The 21079-nt window shown below is 37.1% G+C and overlaps 1 protein-coding gene across 1 annotated transcript in view; it reads left to right on the top strand.

Moving 5' to 3' along the window:
* Nucleotides 1-21079, top strand: part of DNAH8 (dynein, axonemal, heavy chain 8) — a 555032-nt gene that overhangs the window by 280749 nt on the left and 253204 nt on the right. Inside the window, 4 exon segments of the mRNA XM_006882162.1 lie at nt 2550-2692; nt 3311-3445; nt 17852-17974; nt 20468-20681. Coding sequence (XP_006882224.1) covers nt 2550-2692; nt 3311-3445; nt 17852-17974; nt 20468-20681 — 615 coding nt within the window.

The following is a 21079-nucleotide window of genomic DNA, read 5'->3' as shown; positions in this document are numbered from 1 at the left end:
TAATAATTAAAAAATATATGTTTCTAGTCTCTTTTCATGTGTTTTTAATACACAGTAGCTTTTTTCAGTACAATTCTGAAAGTGTAATCTTTTTGAAGACACTTAAACTGTTAATTAAACCACACAGTATAGTACTAAAAACACAAGTAAATAAATTTTACATGGCAGTAATATCTTTGATCAAGTTTGCCTAGTCAACAGTCATTGAAAGACACTGTGGATTGTGAAACACCTTCCAGACATGTTAAACGAAAAGAAAAAATTTCTTGGGATTGATGAAATGTAGTATCTTAGTTATCTAACACTGCAGTAACAGAAATACCACAAGTGATGGTGTAGCAAACAGGAATGTATTCTCTCATAGTTGAAGAGGTTAGAAGTTAAATTTTGGGCACCATCTGCAGCCGATGACTTTGTCTCCACCAGCTTTGGAGAAGCTTCTTGTCTCCTTTCAGCTTCTGTAGGCTCCATATTCTTGGATGAGCTATAAGTGTCTTGGTATCAATCTTCTCCTGTATCTAGAAGGTTACCCTCACAGAGATCTGGATCTCAAGGATGCACTTTACTCCTGATCTTCTGAGCCCCAAGGATGAACTCTGGTCCTCTATATTCTTCCTTTTTTAAAAAATGTTTTTCTTGATGTTACTAAGGAACCAACAAGTATTGAGGGAAATCTCTGGGAAATGTTTTTCTCTTTTTATCTCTTATGAGGGAAAAAGTATTACAGGCTAAACCCAAGAGACACTTCCCAGTTTTCATCAACTTAGTGCTATAATAGGATTACAAATGTTGTATCCTATCCTAATCCCTTTATAGTTCTTTGGCTTAGATTACATACTGCCATATTTTATCAGTCTATCTGATTCAGACCGTGGTATTTCCAATCACCTGTTGCTATGTATCTGAACTGGACAATGAATAAAGATGACAGAAGAATAGATGTCTTAGAGCTCTGGTGTTGGAGAAGAGTACTGAACATCTCATGGACTGTTGAAAGGATAATCACATCTGTCTTAGAGGAAGTGCAGCCAGAGTGCTCTTTGGAGGCAGAGATGATAAAGTTTTGTCTCAGACTTCAGACATGTTGCTAGGAGAGGCTATTCCTTGGAGAGGGAGATCATACTTGGAAAGACAGAGGGTTGGCAAAGGAGAGGAAGACCCTCAACCAGGTGGATTGACACGGTGACTGCTACCATGGGCTTTAGTGTGTCAGGAAGTGTGAGGATGGTACAGGATAAGACAGGGTACAGATCTGTTGTTCATAGGGTTGCTATGTGCTATACTTGACAAGACCTAACAACAGCAAAATCATGATCCTGCCAAGTATATATATATATATTTTTTTTTGATGGGCACACAAGTCAATCCATGACATATGGTAATAGTAATAACAGTGCTTAAATTAACAATATCAGTCAGTAAAATGGTAGTTAGCTTAAGGCCACCATGATTTGGAGCCAAAATCAGCAACAAGAACAATTAAGTCCAGAATCTGGGCTTCATTACGTCAGTGTTGGGATCAGAATGTTTTTCCTATTTCTCATGTTCTGTCTTACCTGTCTTATTATTATGATTGAATTGTACCCCCTCCCCCAATATGTACCATCCTGACTGGGCCATGATTGGCAATGGTTTGGCAGTTAGGTAATGATATAATTTAGCTATGTAATAACACAGGTATTTTCCTGGGGTGTCAAATTTTATTTCATAATAGATGAAAGAGAAATAAGCAGAGAAAGGACTTCACTACTGCTGACAAAGACAGGCTGGAATAGAATGTTTCCTTTGGAATTGGGGTCCCTGCAGTAAGAACCCACTAGACCCGGGGGAAGATTGAAGCTGAGACACATGAACATCTCCAAGGAGCATTGGACCCAGAGATATTGAAAGGAGACAGGGACTTTCACCAGAGCTGACACAGAGAGAAAGCCTTTCCTTAGAACTAATACTTCTAATTTAGACTTGTAGCCTTCTAAATGGTGAGAGAAGAAATTTCTGTTTGTTAAAGCCATCTGCCACTTACAGTATTTCTGTTATAGCCAAAACAAACAAACCCCCAAACCCACTGCAGTTCAATCAGTTCTGACTCATAGTGACCATCCTTCAAATGGAAAAAGGTTTGTAAAGACTATAAATCTTTATCAGGAGAGATTACCCATGGAGTGGCTGGTGGATGTGAACTGCTGACCTTTTGGTTTGTAGCCGCATGTGTTATGTATCACAATAGTTAAGACACTTGTGCTTTCAGGTAATGTAGGCTACTTATGAGACAACATCACATTACTGGTTTTACTATAACCCACTGATTCTGATTTCATTTTAGGTAAATTACTTAAAAATTTAACAGCTGACTTTGTAAAAAAGCTAAACAAATCCAAATGATCAAATATTATGAGCATCATACAAGTAAATACCTTGACCGGTTTAATGAAAATATTTTAAATGCTCAAGCGATTTTGTTCATTGTTTATATCATTGCATTTTTTGTGTCCTGTTATAGCTTTCAAAGAATTCTGTTTCATTGAGATGCACTTTTCTACACTAAATAGGTGATTGGGAGCACTGGAATCAGAAAATCCAGCCATATTATTATCCAACTGATAGTGTTCCAGAGTATTCATCGATTTTGGTTCCAAATGTTGACAATATTAGAACAAACTTTTTGATAGACACCATTGCAAAGCAAAATAAAGTAAGTTTAATAGTTACTTCTTTAAGTGAGTTCAAGCCACAGAACAAAACACTATAGATAGGAAAATTAAATCCTTGCACAAAGGGCTAGAGGTTGTTATTTGAGAGAAATACTTTTGGCAAATGAACCATGTCCTAAGATAATCAAATAAAACTACCTTTGAATAAGTTGCAACTCATAGCACCCCTCCATAGGGTTTAAGAGCCTATGAATCTCAATGGAAAAAGATTACTAATTTTTCTTCTACAGAGCAACTATGGGATTTGAACCCCTGACCTGTAAGTTAGTACCAAAACATGCTGTGAGTTGTCACCCAAAATTCCTTCTGTCATAAGAGACATTTATCTTAATATCCACACAACTACTGACTCTCAGCTTGCTTAGAAAAGTAGACAGATCTGCTTATAAAGTCCTTCCACATAACTCTCAAGGTAGCATTATTTTCTTCCATTATTTTTATGGTATGCATTTTCCACTTACATCTGCTAGAATTTATCTTTTAAAATAATTAAAAATTAGTCCTGTTACTTGATGGAATATATGAATAGTCAGTATACTTATGTAATACTGAAAACAAACCTATTACGATTTTTCAACATAATTATTCTCTGATTGCAGGCTGTTTTGCTCACAGGAGAACAGGGAACTGCCAAAACAGTAATGATCAAGGCCTATTTGAAAAAGTATGATCCTGAAGTACAGTTATCCAAATCACTAAACTTTTCATCTGCCACAGAACCAATGATGTTTCAGGTAAAAACCATCATTTGCTAGAGTAATTAGAACTTTAAATATTTTAGGTGGTTTCCACAATCAAATGTAGCTGCACATAAAATATTCAATTCTATTAATATTTTAGGTTAATATTATTATTGTTGTTGATATGTGCTTTCAAGTCACCTAGACTCATAGCAACATTATTTATGACAACTCTGAACCCTGTCCTATTCTGAGCTAATCTCACTTTCTGACACACCTGCCCTCATTACCCCAGTCACTGTGTCAATCCATCTCATCCAGGGTCTTCCTCTCCTTTGCTGTCCCTCCACGCTTCCAAGCATGATGTTCTTCAAGAATTGGTCCCTCCTACCAACATGCCTACAGTATGTGAGATGGAACTTCAAAGTCTTCCCTCTACATAGGAACTTGGTTGCACCCTCTCCAGGACAGACCTGTTTGTTCTCTTGGCAATACTCTTCTCTAGAACCATGCTTCAAAGGCATCAATTTTTCTCTGGTCCTCTTTCTTGTGATGCATGGTAAGTAAGTGTGAAGGCACACTTTAGTCTCTAGACTGACATCTTGGCACTTCTGCACTCTGCAAAGGTCCCTGACTGTAGACTTTCCAAATCCAATTCCTCTTTTGATTTCCTGACTGCTGGTTCCAAGAGTGTTGTGGACCCGAGTAAGGTGAAATTGTTAATAATCTCATTCTCTTCTCCATCTATCATGGTACTACCAATTGGCCCAGTGATGAGAATCTTATATAGATTAACTTTAGAAACTTTTTATTTAGATCATCATTCACTTTTATACAATCAAGTCATAAACATTTTTCATTCATGTACATTTTTATACAATCATTTCTGCACACTGTGTTTTATATATTACTATTGATCTATTGTTGTTGATTGTGGAGCCAAGCAAACTAAAGCTCTTAACAATCTCAATCTCTTCACCATCTATTGTGATGCTGCCAGTTGGTCCAGTGATGAGAATCTTTGGTTTCTTAATGTTGAGCTTCAATCCATACTTACGGCTGCAGTCCTTGACCCTCTGCAGCTAATGCTTCAGGTCCTCCTCAGTTTCAGCAAGCAGGGTTGTGTTATCAGCATAACACAGGTTGTTGAAGAATCTACCTCCAATCCTGATGTCACATTTCTCCTCATACTGCCCAGCCTCCCAAATGATCTGTTCTGCATATCAATTGAAAAAGTATGGAGATAGGACCCATCCCTGACATACACCCTTCCCGATTTTGAACCATGCGGTGTTTCCTTGCTCTTTTCTGACAACTGCCTCCTGGTCCAAGTATTTATATAAGCAAAATCAAATGTTCTTGACAGCACACAACAACAACAGTAACAACAATTGATCTATTACTTTTATTTCCCTATCTCTTCAAGTCCTTGTATACTTTACCAATCTCTTCAGTCCTTCATCCCCCTCCTAGTCTCTGCTGTCCTAGTGACTTCTTTCTTTGTCCTTCTTCCACACCCCTTTTCCTGTTTCTCTTCTAAAGAGTTATGTGTATGTATGTGTGTGTTTATTTGGAAGCAGGAGGACATCCAACTCCCAAACAACATGCTTCTAGAAACTCTATGAACTTTGATAAATGTTGATAGTTGTAGACGGGCTTCTGGCCTTTTGTTCATAGGGTCACTATGAGTCATGGTCAACTTGAAGGCAATCAACAACATCTATCATCTATCTATCTAATCTATCTTTTTTTTTCCTTTTTACAATATCACTATTGTCTTTATTTCAATTCTCCCCAGATTGATCTTCCCCTGTCTTGGTCCTCATAGTGTTATGTACCTATTCCATTTCTGTTCTTCTTTTCTTTGCCACCTCTCACCATCCTGTTTTCTCAGGCTACTGCAATATCTGCTCTTTTGTAACTGAATTCTTTCACTGAACATAATGTTGTCTAGACTCTCCTATGTTATTTCATGCTTTAAGAATACTTCATTTTTCTTTAGAGCTACATAAATAATATCAGTTGTGTGAATATGCCACCATTTTCCTATCAATTTTTTTGTTGCTGAGCATTTGAGTTATTTCCATTTTTCTGCTATTGTGAATAATATGTCCATGAACGTAGGTGTGCATACCTCTAAGCATGTCAGCTCTGATTTCCTTGGAGTGTATTCCCAGTAGTGGAATGACTGAGTCATATGGGATTTGTGTTCAGTTTTTTTAGGAAATGCCAGCTACCTTCCATATTGGTTGTTCTGTTTTACAGTCCCACTGGCACTGCATGAGAATTCCAATTTCTCTGCATTCTCTCCAACATTTATTTCATACTGTCCTAATTTGCTACTGCTACTAGAGTGAGATGGTATCTCGTTGTTTTGATTTACATGTCTCTGATTTCTAGTGATTTTGAGCATTTCTGCATGTGTCTGTTAGCCATTCATATGTTTTCCTTTGAGAAGAGTTATTTTAATGTTTTTTGCCCATTTTATAATTGGGTTATAGGTCTTTTTCTTGTGGAGGTACTGTAATATCCTGTAAACTTTAGTTATCTGAAATGTCATTGCCATATGTTTTTCTCCAGTCTGTGGACTTTCTTTTTTCCCTATTGGAAAAGGTTTTTATGCATACAGGGATTTGTTTTTAAAAGTTCTAATTCACTGATTTTATCCTCTCTTGGTTCTGCATTTTTGCCTGTATTTGTAACCCTTTTTCTGCCATAGGCTTCTAAGTTTGTGCACAATGTTTTGGGTTTTACTTCTAGGTCTCTCTGTGATCTACCATCAGTTGTTTTGTGTATTGTTGTTTTTTTAATTTTCTTTTTTTATGGTGTAAGATGTGAATCCTGTTTCAGATTTCTATAGGCAAATGTCCAGTTTTGCTAACACAATTTGTTGGCAAGGTTGTCATTTCCCTATTTAATAAAGTTTGTTTTCTTATCAAATAAGAGTTGGCTGTTAGTAGATGGGTTGATTTTAAGTCCTCAATTCTATTCTATTGGCTTTGTGTCTGTCACTGTACCAATATCTGCCACTGAGGTACAACAGCTTTGTAATAGGTTTTGAGATGAGGGAGTGCAATGCCTTCCATTTATTTTTAAGTTTTTTTTTATTCAAGGTCTCTTTCTTTTTGAAATAAAACTGCAAACTGCCTCTTTTTTTTTACAATCTCCTTGAAAAATTAGTTTGGTGTCTGTTTTGGGATTGTGCTGAACATGAATTTTCATTTTGGTAAGACTGTACTTTTCACAGTGTTGTGTCTTCATATGCATCTGAGAGCTGGACAATAAATAAGGATAACAGAAGAAGAATTCATGTCTGTGAGCTGTGATGCTGGAAAAAGAGTAATGAGTATACCATGGGCTGCTAAGAGAACAAACAGGTCTGTCCTGGAGAGAGTAAAACTAGGTTGCTCCTTGGAGGCAAGGATTTTGTAACTCCATCTTACATATTTTGGGCATATTGTCAGGAAGGGCTAGTCCTTAGAGGACATCATGTGCTTAAAAAAGTAGAAGATCAGCACAAGGAAGGAAGACCCTGAAGAAAATACACTGACCCAGTGATTGTGGCAGTGGGATCAGGTGTGTCAGAGACAGTAAAGTTGGTCCAGGATAGGGGAAGGTTCAGAGCTGTTGTTCTTAGGGTTGAAATGAGTCGACTTGACAGCATGTAACAACAACATCCATGAACAGGGAAAATTTTCCCATTTAGTTGGATCTCTTACTATTTCTTGTTGTAGTGTTTTGTAGTTTTCCTTATAATGGCCTTTTGTGTCTCTAGTTAGGTTTATCCCTATGTATTTTATCTTGTGGTTGGCTATTGTAAATGGTATTTTTCACTTTAGTTGTTTTCCATGCTTTTTTTCGTTGCTGTAGAGAAAGGCAACTGATTTTTGTACATTGATCTTGTATCCTGTCACTCTATTGAATCGGTCTAGTAGGTCTAACAGTTTTGTGGTGCTGGGCTTTTTTTTTTTTTTTTTTTTTTTTTAAATTGAGTCTTTGGGGATTTCTGTGTACAGTATCATCTCATCTCCATATAGAGATAGTTTTACCAATTTTATCAATTTGGATGCCTCTTTTCCCCCACTCTCTTGTGTTATTTTCCTAGCCATTACTTCCAGCACAGTAGTGAATAGGAGCTGTGATAGTAGGCATACTTGCCTGATAAATGCCTTTAGTATCTCACCATAAAGAATGATGTTGGCTCTTGCATATATGTTGGGTTTGCATATATGCTTTTTTTTCCTCTTTTTTAAATTGAGATTTTAGTGAAAGTTTATAAAGAATTTGGATTTCCATTCATTCATTGTTTACATTTTCTTCCCTACACACTCTTCCCCCTAGTTTGCTTTTCTCTTTGAAAAGAAAAAAAAAATTCCTTCATTGCTATATAACCCTTCCCCCGCACCCCCAACCCCCATTCAGCTTTACTATGCAGCTCTTATTCTGGACTCTTGTCATGCAAATAATACCTAATCATATATTCCTTTTAAACAGTTCTCTCCCTCATCTGTTTCAATGCAGTATACATAATTTATCCCCTCTTTTCTTTATCCCCAACCCCAATGTCAGTCCAGTTGTATAATAGTGGCATTATTCAGTATTTGTCCATTTGTGACTGAGATATTTCACTCAGCATAATGTCTGTCCGCCATGGTTACCCATTTTATATTTCATGAGTTTTTATTTTTCCATGCTGCATTGTATTCCATTGTGTGAATATATCACAGCTTCTCTATCCATTTGTTTGTTGATAGGCACTTGGATTGTTTCCAATTCTTTGCTATTATGAACAAAGCCACAATAAACATAGGTGTGCATATATCAGCTTGGGTGGAAATTCTGGTTTCTTTAGGGCATATTCTCAGTGGAATTGCTGGATCAAATAGTATTTCTATTCCCAACTTTTTGAGAAAGCACCATATTGTCTTCCATAGTGGTTGCACCATTTTACACTCCCACCAACAGTGAATAAGGGTTCTGTTTTCTCCACAGCCTCACCAGCATCTGTTGTTTGCTGCTCTATTGAATTTTGTTATCCTTACTGGGGTGAGATGATAAAGTTGTTTTGACTTGCAACTCTCTTAGAGCTAGGGAGTTTGAACACATGTGTTTGTTCACCATCTGAATGTCTTCTTTGGTGAAGTGTCTGTTCATATCCTGTTCCTATTTTGAAATTGGGTTGTTTACCTTTATCTTGTTGTAATGCTCAAGTATTCTATAAATTCTAGATATAAGCCTCTTATGAGACATATAATTACCAAATATTATTTCCCAGTCTGTAGCTTTCCTTTTTACCTGGTTGGAGAAGTTTTTTGATGTGCATAGGGATTTGATTCTTAGAAGGTCCCATTCATCTATTTATTCTCTCCTGGTTGTAGGTTTTTCAGGATGCTTGGAAGACTGTTTATGTTGTGGATTAGAGCTTCTAAAGTTCTTCCAAGCTTTTTTCTAATGAAATTCATAGTCCTTGGCTTTAGTCCTAGGCCCTTGATCCACTTTGAGTTAGTTTTTTGTATGGTGTTAGGTGTGGGTCTTGTTTGAGGTTTCTGTAGTTTTCCAGTTTTGCCAACACCATTTGTTTTGTTAAAAAGGCTGTAATTTCCCCATTTAATTGTTTTCACCTCCTTATAAAAAATCAGTTGATCATAGGTAGATGGACTGATCTCTGGGTTCTCAGTTCTATTGATTGATCTATGTGTCTGTCATCGTAACAGTACCACACAATCTTGGCCATCACGACAATGTAGTAGGATATCAATCAGGGAGTAGCATCAGGGAGTGAGATGCCTCTTACCTTGTTTCTCTTTTTAAGGAATGTTTTGCTTATTCAGGGCCTCTTTCCATTCCAAATGAAATTGGAGATTGCCTTTCCATCTCATTGAAGAAAGGAATTGGTATTTGTATTGGGATTGCATTGAACATGTACATTGCCTTTGGTTGTATTGTCATTTTCACAATATTGAGTCTTCTATCCATGTGCAAAGGATATTCTTCCACTTCTCCAGATCTCTTTTTGTTTCTTGTAGTAATGTTTCATAATTTTCTTTGAATAGATCCTTTGTGCTTCTGGTTAGATTTACTCCCAAATATTTAATCCTGTGATTATCTATTGTAATGGATATTGTTTTTCTTAGCTCCAGTTCTGTATTGTCTTTGTCACTGTAGAGAAATCCAGTTGATTTTTGTATGTTTATCTTGTATCTTGCCAGAGGTTTTGGTAAGTTGTGTTTTCATTTTCATTTGTTTCAAGAAACTTTTTAATTTCATTTTTCATTTTCTCTATTACCCACTCTTGTTCAAACAAGGTGTTGTTCAGCTTCCAGATATGTTTTTCCCCTACTTTATCTTCTTGTTATTAATTTCTAATTTTGTAGCATTGTAGTCTTAGAAGATGCTTTGTTTTATTTCTATGTTTTTGAAATTATTGATGTTTGCCTTGTGAAATAAAATGTGATCTATTCTTGAGAACATTCCATGCACATTGGAGAAGAAGGTATAGTATGCTTATTTGGGATGCATTAGTCTATAAATATCTTTGAGACTGAGTTGTTATATTGTATAGTCTCCAACTACTATAGCAGTGTTGTCTATGTCTTTTTTCCCCCCAGTTTTGTTAATGTTTGTTTCATATATTCTGCAGCTCTATCATTTGGTGCATAGATATTTATTATTGTTATGTCCTCTTATTCTATTGACCCTTTAAGCATTAGGTGGTTACCTTCCTTTTCCTTTTTGATGGTTTTTGTCAGAGATTAATATTGCCACTCCTGCTTTTTCTGGTTGCCATTTGCTTGATATATGCCCCCCTCCCTTTACTTTTAGTTTTTCTTTATCTTAATTTTTCATGTGTATCTCTTGTTGACAGCATATTGATGGATTTGGGGCATTTTTTAAATCCAATCTGCTACTCTTTTTCTCTTTATTGGTGCATTCTTTAGAGGCAAGGTTTTATTGCTGTCATTTGTTGAGTTCCTTTTGGTGTTGTTGCTAGTTAATTTGGTCCATCCTGCTTTCTGTGTAGCCTCCGTAAGAAGGACGTCATTCAGTGTTTCCTGCTGGTCTTGTTTTTACAAAGCTCCTTAGGTTCTGTTTTTCTGGGAATACCTTGAGCTCTCCTTCATACTTGATGGACAATTTTTCTGGGTACAATATTCTTGGTTGATACTTGTGTTCTTTGAGGGTTCAATATATGTCCTTCTACTGTCTTCTTACTCTCGTGATGTCTGCTGAGAAATTGACAATCTTATTTGCTCTCCCTTATAGGTTACTCTTTGTTTCTCCCTTGCTGCTTTCAGAATTCTCTCCTTATCTTTGGTTCTGGCAATATTTTCCATGATATAACTTGGTGTTTTTCTTTTGGTGTCTATTCTATATGGTATTTGCTCAGCTTTTTAAATATATATTCTCTCATTCTTCATTATACCTGGGAAGTTTTTGTTCTAGCCCATCAGTGGTGACAATTCCATCTTCTATTTTGCTGTTTCTGTGTTCCAACTCTTCAGCTCCATTCATGTGTCCCTCCATCATGTTGACAGCATCTGAAACATTGGACCTTATATTTTGGATTGTGGTTTCTTGTTTTTCCAGAGCCTCTAATGCATTGTTTGTTTTATCTGCATTTTTTTATGCTACTCCAGTTTTTACTTACAGTGTCCTGTAATTGTTCAAGTTTTTCTTTCACCCATTGAAAATATTCAGTCATTGTTCTTTTAAATTATGTATCAGAAAGTTCCATCACACTTTTTGGCTTCAGTAAATCCATTCATACTTTTAGGGGGTGACATCTTGCATTGGGCTTGTGTAGGGTATGAGATAGCCTGTTCCTTACATGACATTGCTGTGGTAGAGTTTCTCATGTCTGAGGTGATAACAGGTTCTTGTTCTGAAGTCACTGTTCCAGAAGAAGGTGAGGCAGCTTCCCAGCCTGTGTTGTTCTCTGAACTTCTGACCCAAGGGAAGATTTGCTTTAGTTAAGGAGAGAAAAGATCAATGAAAGCAGCCTCTTCTGTCAGACAACTGTTACAGCTAGGCCAGTCCAAGGCATTCTGGGCTAAAGGCAGTTAATTGACTGGACATGAGGAGATACAAGATGGAGAGTGGAGAGGCATGCAGCAGGGTGGGAGCACATGCACATATGAATGCAGAACATGCATACACACTGAGCAGGCATGTGCACAGACACACACAGGGCAGGCACGTGCACAGATGAATGTAGGGCGGGCACATACACAGAGGTATGCAGGGTGGGTATGCACTGGGACCTGAACAGAAACCAGCAATCCTTGGTTTTCCCCTCAAGAACTGGGTCCGTCACCTCACTTGAGCTCCAGCTGTCTTATTCCCTTCTGCTTGAGCTTAAGGGATCCCACATGGTCCAGCAAACAGCAGTAATCTCCACAAAGTATCTCACTCAAATTCCAGCTGTCCTGCTCCCTCCTGTTGGGTCGGTCCTGGCAAGTTGGTTCCAGTGGGTTGGTAATGGCAGGTTCACGTTTTGAAGGGAGTGCAAATTCAATTTCTTTGTAATTAATAGCCATCCATGGCTGCTGATGATGTGGCAGCTGCTGACTACACGGCCCATATGTGCTTTTCACTGTATTGAGGAAATTTAGTTCTATTCCTAATTCATTGGGTGTTTTCATCAGGAAGAAGTGTTGGATTTTTCAAAGGCCTTTTCTGCATCATTTAATAGGCTTTTGTGGTTCTTGTTTGTTTTATTAATGTGATGGATTATATGAATTGTTCTTATGTTGAACCATCCCTGCATACCTAGTTTTTATTCTAGTTGATCATGACAAATTATTTTTTAAAAATATACTGTTAGATTCTGTTAGCCAGAATTTTGTAAGGACTTTTGTGTCTGTTTGTGAGGAATATTTTCTATACTCTTTTTTGGTGATGTCTTTGCTTGACTTTGGAATTAGGGTTATGCTTGCTTCATAGAATGACTCTGGAAGTGTTCCTTCTTTTTCCTTGTTGATTGTCTTCAAGTTGAGCACAACTCATAATGACCCTATGAATAAAAGACCTGAAGCCCCTCTACGACTATTGACATTTATCAAAGCTCATAGACTTTCTGGAGGCATGTTATTTAGGGTGATAATTCATCTCTGTATGTTTGTTAGAATGAAACTAGCTGGGCCAGGACCCTTTTTGTGGAGAGTCTTTTTATGATTTGCTCAATTTCTTCTTCTGTGGTGAGTCTATTCAAGTGATCTACTTCTGCCTGTGTCAATTTGAATAGGATATGGATTTCGAGGAATTTGTCTATTTCCTCTAGGTTTTGAAATTCCTTGAATTATAGCTTTTCATAATATTCCATACTTATCTTTTTTATTTCAGTTGGTTTTGTTGTGATGGTACCTCTTTCATTTCTTATGTATTATTTGTGTTTTCTTTCTTTTCTTTTGCTAAGTTTGTCAATGGTTTGTCTATTTTATCGACCTTTTTTATGGTTTCAGTTGTTTTTCTGTTTTCTATCCCATGGATTTTAGCTCTTAGCCTTATGATTTTCTTTCCCATAGAGGCTCTGGGAGTAGCTTGGTTTTTTTTTTTCCCCTATTTGCTGGAGATATTAAATAGTTTATTTTACTCTTTACTTCTTTTCTTATGTGTTTGTCTATTGCTATGAACTACCCTCTGTACACTGATGTTGTTTTATTTATCCCAAGGTTTTGATGTGTTGTATTTTCATTTTCATTCATGTCCAGAAACTTTTTATTTCTTTTGTGACCCAGAGGAATCTTTGATGACCTAATGGTAAGGAGTTGCACTGCCAACACAAAGGCATGTAATTTGAATTCATCAGCTACTCTGTCAGAGAAAGATCAACAGTCTTCACCCATGTAATTTTTTGCCTCTGAAAACCTGTTGAAGAGTCTATGAGTAGATTCTGACTCAGTGGAACATAGCGACAATATGCTAGTACTCAAGCAAAGTGTTATTTAGCTTCCATGTGGATAGCTCTCATGGCCTAGTGGTAAGAAACTGCACTGCAATTCTAAAGGCACCTGGTTCAAAACTACCATCAGCTGTTCTGCAGGTGAAGGATGGGCAGTCTCCTCCTGTGTGATTAACTGCCTCTTAAAACCCACTGGAGGGTCAGCTATCTGTTGGTTCTGACTTGATGGTATGCAACCACAACAACAACATCCTTTATCTCCTTGTTAATTATCAGTTTTATGACATTGTGTTCTGAGAAGATACTTTGCATTTCTATTTGTTGAGGTTTGCTTTGTGTCCTACTGAATGACTAATTCTGGAGAGGGTACCAAGTACATTTGAAGAAAGAGTGCACTGGGTAATGTAACCTGAATACATTTATGAAGTCAAATTAGCTAACTTTATAGTTCTTCAGCATCTTTACTGCTCTTATTTTTATTTGACCTGTCTTTTGGTGAGTGTGGTGTGTTGAAATTTCTGCCTTCTTAAACTCTCTCAAGAGTAGCAAGAGTAGGGTATCTTTTTTAAAAAACAAAAAAAACCAAACAACCCAAAACCAAAAAAAAAACAAAAAAAAAAAACCCAATACAGCAAAACCAACACAGAAAACGAATCTCTCTGAAATTCAGTTTTTTCTTGTTATTTTCGGCTTTTTTTTTTTTAAAAAAAAAAACAAACCAAATTCAGTTTCTTAATCTATAAAATAGGATAATTTGTGAAAATTTTTCTCAACTAATATTATTTTGAGGGAGCTCTGGTAGCCTAGTGGCAAGAAGCTGCTCTGCAGCACATGGTTCAAGTCCACCATCTGCTCTATGGGAGAAGGGTGGGCAGTCTCCTCCCACGTGATTAACTGCCTCTGAAAACCTACCAGCTTTTGGGTCACCTATGGATCAGTTCAGAGTCTGTGGTATACAACAATAAACAACAACTTGTGGTATTCTCTGTTTCTTTCTTCATGTTTGTTAACCTTTGTTTTATGTATTTTGCAGGTCTGTCTTTTGGTGTGTAGATATTAACTAAAGTTATAGCCTCTTGATCTATTGGGTCTTTAATAATTATATAGTCTTCTTCCTTATCTCTCTTCGTGGTTTTCATCCTGAAGTTTTTTTTATCAGAGATTGGTATTCCCACTCCTTTCTTATGAATGCCATTTACTTGGTGTATTTTCCCCCACTGTCTGATTTTTAGTCTCTCTTTCTTACTAGTATTTCTCTTGTCTTTCATCTATCTTTCACTTGTAAGTAATATATTGGTGGGCTTTCATTTTTCATCCATTCTGCTACCCTTTTTCCTTTTAATCAATATATTTAAGCTATTCACATTGAGTATGGTTATTGGCAGGTCAAATTTTATCATAGCCATTTGCTGTGGTCCTTTTCTGTTTTTGCTGGTTACTATCGTCCATTGATTTGCTATCTCTGTGTAAAGGACCTCCATTAGTTTTTCTTGTAGACTTAATTGGTCTAGTTTTCATAAATTTCTTAAGTTCTTGCTTTTCTGTAAATGACCTAATTCATCCTTCATATTTGATGTACAGCTTTGCTGGGTATAGAATCATACACTGGGAATTGTTTTCTTCCAGTCTTCTGTATTTGCCATCCTATAGTCTTCTTGCTCACATAGTTTCTGCTGAGAAGTCAGAGTTTAATCTAATTGGTTCTTCTTTGTAGATGACTCTGTTTTTCTCATGCTGCTTTTAATATTCTATCCTGTGTTTGATTTTTTTAGAACTTGACTAAGATACTGATTTTTTTTTTTTTAGGTCTAACCTTTTTGGAGTTCCCTGAGCTTCTTGAATGTGTATCTCCTCATTATTCATGGTACTTGGAAAGTTTTCTTCTAGTACCTCTTCCACAATTTTCTCAATGCTTTTTTGGCACTCCCTTCCTCCTCCATTCTGGGATTCCAATCATATGTATGTTGTCGTGTTTGCTGTCATCCCACATAATTCTTGTATTTCCTTCACTTTTCCTTTTGTCTTTTCTTTTAGTAACTGCAAAATGAAAACATACTAGAATTTGTACTTTATTGACTATGCAAGGTGTGGATCATAATATATTATGGCTAACATTGAGAAGAATGGGAATTCCTGAACACTTAATTGTGTTCATGCAAAACCTGTATCTAGACCAAGAGGTTATTGTGCAAACAGAGCAAGGGAACATGACACAGTTAAAACACTAAGAAAAGCATACATTAGGGTTGTACCCTTCACTATACCTATCCAACCAATATGCTGAGCAAATGATTCAAGAAGCTGGACTCTATGAAGAAGAATGTGGCATCAGGATTGGAGGAAGACTCATCAATAACCTATATTATGTAGATGACACAACCTTGCTTACTAAAGTAAGGAGGACTTGAAGCACTTTACTACAGAATATAAAGAATACAACCTTCAATATAGATTGCATTTTAACATGAAGAAAACAAAAATTCTTATCACTGGATAAGCAATATGATAGATGGTGAAAAGATTGAAACTGTCTACAATTTAATCTTACTTGGCTCCACAATCAATATTCTTGGTACCAGCAGTGAGGAGGTGTATTGCACTGAGGAAATTTGCAGCCAAAGACATCTGTAAATTATTGAGAAGCAATGGTGCCAGTTACAGGACTAAGGCATCAGTTATAGACTGATTTGTGCCATGATCTTTTCGATCACTTGCAATGCTTCTGAGAGCTAGACAGTGAATAAGGATGACAGAAGAAGAATTGATGGCCTTGAGCTGTGGTTGGTGTTGGAGAACAGTACTGAGTATCCCATGCTGTCAAATGTTCTACCACTGAGCCATGCCCCCTGAATATCCCATGTATTGTCAAAATAACAAACAGATATGTCTTGGAGAAAGTGCAACCAGAGTGCTCCTTGGAGACAAGGTGGTAATAAAGCTTCATCTCATATTCTTTGGCATGTTGCTATAAGAAGCTATTTATTGGAGGGGGACTCATGCTTGGAAAGACAGAGGGTTAGCAAAATACAGGGAAACTCTCAATCAGTGACTGCAGCAATGGGCCTAAATATATGATAAATTGTGAGGTTAGCAGAAGATAGGACAAGATCAAATCTATTGTTCTTATGGTCGCTATGAGTTGTACTTGACTTGCTGGCACTGAACAAGATTCTTCTATCTCACTGATTCTCTGCTCCATCTCTTCTATACTGCTTTCTTGTCCCTCCAATATGTTGGAAATTTCTTCAGTATCTGTCACGATGCATTAGATTTTATTTTCATGCTTTTCTATTGCTCCTGGTACTCTATTGGTTGTAATCTCTCTATTTTGTAATGCTTTTTAAATTTCTTATTGCTGTTTACTATGATTTTAACTCTTCAGTTTTTTGCTACTTTTTCAGTTCCATTTCTAGGACCTCCATATTGGTATATTTCTTCGGTCTTTCTGTTTCTGGGGGATTCTTTGGGTTCATGATCTAGTCTGCTTTTTTTAAAAGAGAAGGCTTATTTTGTTTTTTTAAATAATGTTTGAACCTCACTGCTGTTTCCTTGGCATTAAGTGAAGTTCTTCTTCGTGTGTATAAGTCAGATTCTATAGTGTCTGTGGAGGAAGCTACTAATTCCTTATCTTTGTTATACTACTGAAAGAATCTCTTTCTCCACCAGTCGTCCCTCTCTTCCCTGTTCAGATGGCAAACTTCTTTTCTGGTTGTACTTGGGGAGCAGGTAGATGGGATCCTTCCCTTTGGCCAGGTATGGTGAGCTTGTTCCATTGTGAGTCATATGCAACTACAGTTCAAATTCTCAATGAGGACTGGTGCTTGGTCAGGTTGAACAATTGAGGACATGGAACCTGGGGCTAGATAATGATTTTATTTTTGGAAGTGCACTCTCCTCTGTGAGTTATGGTACACACCTCTCTGATATTAAGGTGATTTGGCAACTCATACCCACACAATGCTTTCCTAGATGCTGGCTGGTCCCAGAAGGTGGGTGGATGAGTGAGGGGCAGGGAGGATTCACAAGTGGCCCCTTGCTACTGATTGGCCTTGACATGTGTGTGGGTAGACAGGTGGGGAGCGGATTAATTTTAATAATAATTAATAAATTTTAATAATATCAAAGGGAGTGATAATCCATTGACATCCTAAGGCTAAGCTTTATGCTGATGTTAAACTTTTCAATTTAATATAAAGTAGTGATTACCATTTCATTTGTTGTTGTGTGCCATCCAGTTGGAATTGACCCCTCACTGATTCTCCAATAGGTTTTCAGAGGCAGTAATCACACAGGAGGATATTACCTATCTACCATGGAGCGGCTGGTAGATTCAAACCACATGCCTTCAAGATTGCAGCATAGATTCCTACCATTGGGCCACCAGAGTGCCCTTCAATAGCTTATTGTTTTACCATTTCATAGTATATATTTTAATAAAGATGTTCCTGTGTACTAAATAAATAAATAATAGCTAAGTATCATTCCACCATCAAAAATGCTCATCCTTTCTGGAAATCTGGATTAAAATATAATAGATATGAACATTTCCTTTTCTCTAGAGAACGATTGAAAGCTATGTGGATAAGCGAATGGGAAGCACATATGGGCCACCAGGAGGCAGAAAAATGACTGTATTTATTGATGACATTAACATGCCTGTGATTAATGAGTGGGGAGATCAGGTATGTCTGAAATATTTCATATAGATGATAATCATTATATTAGATTATACATATAAATGCTAATAGCCTTATTTTTAAATCTCCTAGCACTTTTCAGTCTTTTAGTCTTCCTTGTTTAATAGTCTTATTTCTTGAAATTACTATATGGTTTTCCCCAGTAATCCCCTCCTATGTGTCTAGGCACTTGGTTTCATTGCCCTTCCTGTGCTTCTTTCTTGCTTCTGGAGTTCTGGGTGGTGCAAGTGGTTTTCCTAGCTTGAGTACTAACCTAAAAAATGAAAATTTGAGTCTCCACCCAGAGGGGTCTCAGAAAGAAGACATGGCAATCTACGTCTGAAAAAAAAGAAGAATCATTCATTGACAACTCTATGCAACAATACAGAGTACAACAATGGCTAAACCCCCCCCCCAAACAAAACCCTATGTGTGTGTGTATATGTATGGGTTTGTGTGTGAAGGGGGATGGGGGGGAGAGAGAGAGAGAGAGAGAGCGCTAGGTGGCATATTGCCTAATGTGTTGGATTGTACCCAAGTGCCTATACCTGGCTGGAGAAAAGTGCACAATACCAATTTCACTATAAAATCATGATCATGGATCTCAGATGAGCATTTTCATTTTCGCTTTCTGTGTGGTAAAATTCAAGTGACATGAAACCTGCCATTTTAGCCATTTTTAGTTGTACAATTCAGCAGCATTAATTTAATTTACAATTTTGTGCAAATATCACAGCTACTTCCAAATGTTTTCATCACCCCACATGGAGACTCTGTACCCTTTAAACTTAACTGCTTTCCCATTTCTCCCTTTTGTAGCTCTTGCCTGACATGCCACCAGAGCTCCTTATAAGTTTTCTTATGCTAATATGATTGGGATCATAAAATATTTGTCCTTGTATGTCTGATTTTGGGAGCTCTGGTGGCCTCGTGGCAAAGAAGCTGTGCTGCAATCCTGAAGGCACACAGTTTGAGGCCACCAGCTGTTCGGCGGGAGGAGGATGGACAGTTTTCTCCCATTCCTCTGACAATCTGCTGGAGGGTCAGCGATGGGTCAGTTCTGACTCGATGATACACAGAAACAACATATCTGATTTATTTCATTAAATATTGTTTGATCTTTACAATTGCTTCCTTATTATCTTCATATTTCACTTGCTCCATTATCCTGTTCTTAAGTTAGCAACCACTAAAAATATAAGTCAGACCATGACAACTCAAGAATCCTTCATTGGGTCTCATAGGATATGCTTGCCAAAATCTTCACCATGGCCCTAAGACTTTATGCTGTTTGCTCTCATTACTCTTTACTCCAACCAAATCTATTGATCCTTGTTCATGCTGGGTATACAGTCACACAGAGTCTTTGCATTTTTCTATTTCCACTGCCTTAGATATTCTTCACCTACAGTACTGGAATGGTTTGTTTTCTTACCTCCTGTTAAGAGTCTTCCCTGATCTTCATAGTTCAGGTGCATCCCCTGAGTACTCACATTTACTTTTTCTGTCTTGGTTTCTTCAAAAGAAAATATTAAGTTATTAATTGACTCTTCCATAAATACATAGATACATCCTTGCATGTTATGTCCTCGCCTAGAATTTAAGTTCTGTAAGGATAGTTTTGTCTATGCTATAGTAAAGCCTGATATGTAGTTTTATCATGTTTCCACCAAGTCAGCTCTGACTCCTGTTGGTATCAGGTACAACAGAATGAAATGCTTCTTAGTCCTGCACCATCTTTATAATTGTTGTTATGCTCAAGTGGTTAGACCACTTTGTGCCTTTCAATGTAGGGGCTCATCTTCCAGCACTCTTTCAGATAGCATTCTGCAGTTAGTTTTATGGATTTTCTTGACTAGTTTTTGTAAGTAGATCTCCTCTCCAGATGAGGTGAAACTTACTGTAAGTGTAAAAGCTGTTGTAATTATACCAAACAGCTCACAACTCATCTATCTACATTTATTAAACAGTTAGGTTTCGTTTTACCAGTGTGGCTAAAAGTACACAGAACTTGAACTAAGCATGTTTAGTATACACTGTAGAATCTATGTTTGTGTCTTAGGCTTCTCTAGAGAAACAGAACTGATGAGATGTTTCTCTATATATCTATGTCTGTATCCATGTATCCAACTTCATGGAATTTATTCACAGCACTGTAGGGATGACAAGGTCAGTCAGCAAGCTGGAGACTTCTCCAGGATCTATTGGTTAGGCAATAGAAAGAGTGGAAAGTGATGAAAAAAAAGAAAAATGTTCAGCCAAAGTATCTCTTTATGGTCTGAAGGAAACTCCCTTTTTAACAGACTGATTGATTATATGACATTACTTTTCATAATAGATTACCAGGACTCCTACTGGGACAGCTTTACTCAGTCTTATAGGACCACAATGAGTCAGAATGAACTCAGTGGAAATGGGCTTAGTGGTGGTTTTGTGGTTGTTTGTATCTAGAAATGGGATGATTATATGCTAATAAAAGATTACTTTATACAATTTCAGATAACTAATGAGATTGTGCGACAGATGATGGAAATGGAAGGAATGTATAGCTTGGATAAACCTGGAGACTTCACTACTATTGTTGATGTGCAGCTCATTGCAGCAATGATCCACCCTGGGGGTGGTCGAAATGATATCCCACAACGTTTAAAAAGACAATTTACTGTGTTTAATTGCACACTGCCTTCAAACACTTCAATAGACAAAATTTTTGGTATGAATAATTTTGGCATTTAATTTTTCTATTGCATTACATAACAGATAATAAAATATGCAAATTTTAACAGATAGGAAAGTCCCATGTGAAGTAGGGATTAAATATATAATACAGAGAGCTAATCAGCAGAAAAAAACCTAAATACTAGAGAGAATTTGAAAAACTACTAGAGAGACTCATTGTCTAGCCTAGAAATAGTCTGTGGATGGTTGTTATTGAAGGGACATGAACCTTGGGGCTTTAGTTTTCTTAATATGGTGACACAGAGAAATGTGAATTCATGATTTGTAGATTGATCATAAATTGTTGTTGTTGTTGTTATGTGCCGTCGAGTCGTTTCCGACTCATAGCGACCCTATGCACAACAGCCCTAAACCCTGCTCTATCCTGCGCCA

The sequence above is a fragment of the Elephantulus edwardii genome, unplaced genomic scaffold (assembly GCF_000299155.1).
Source record: "Elephantulus edwardii isolate Elephantulus edwardi_28Jun2011 unplaced genomic scaffold, EleEdw1.0 scaffold00017, whole genome shotgun sequence".
NCBI lineage: Eukaryota > Metazoa > Chordata > Mammalia > Macroscelidea > Macroscelididae > Elephantulus > Elephantulus edwardii.
Note: the sequence above shows the minus strand (reverse complement) of the source record. Positions and strands in the feature narration are given on the sequence as shown.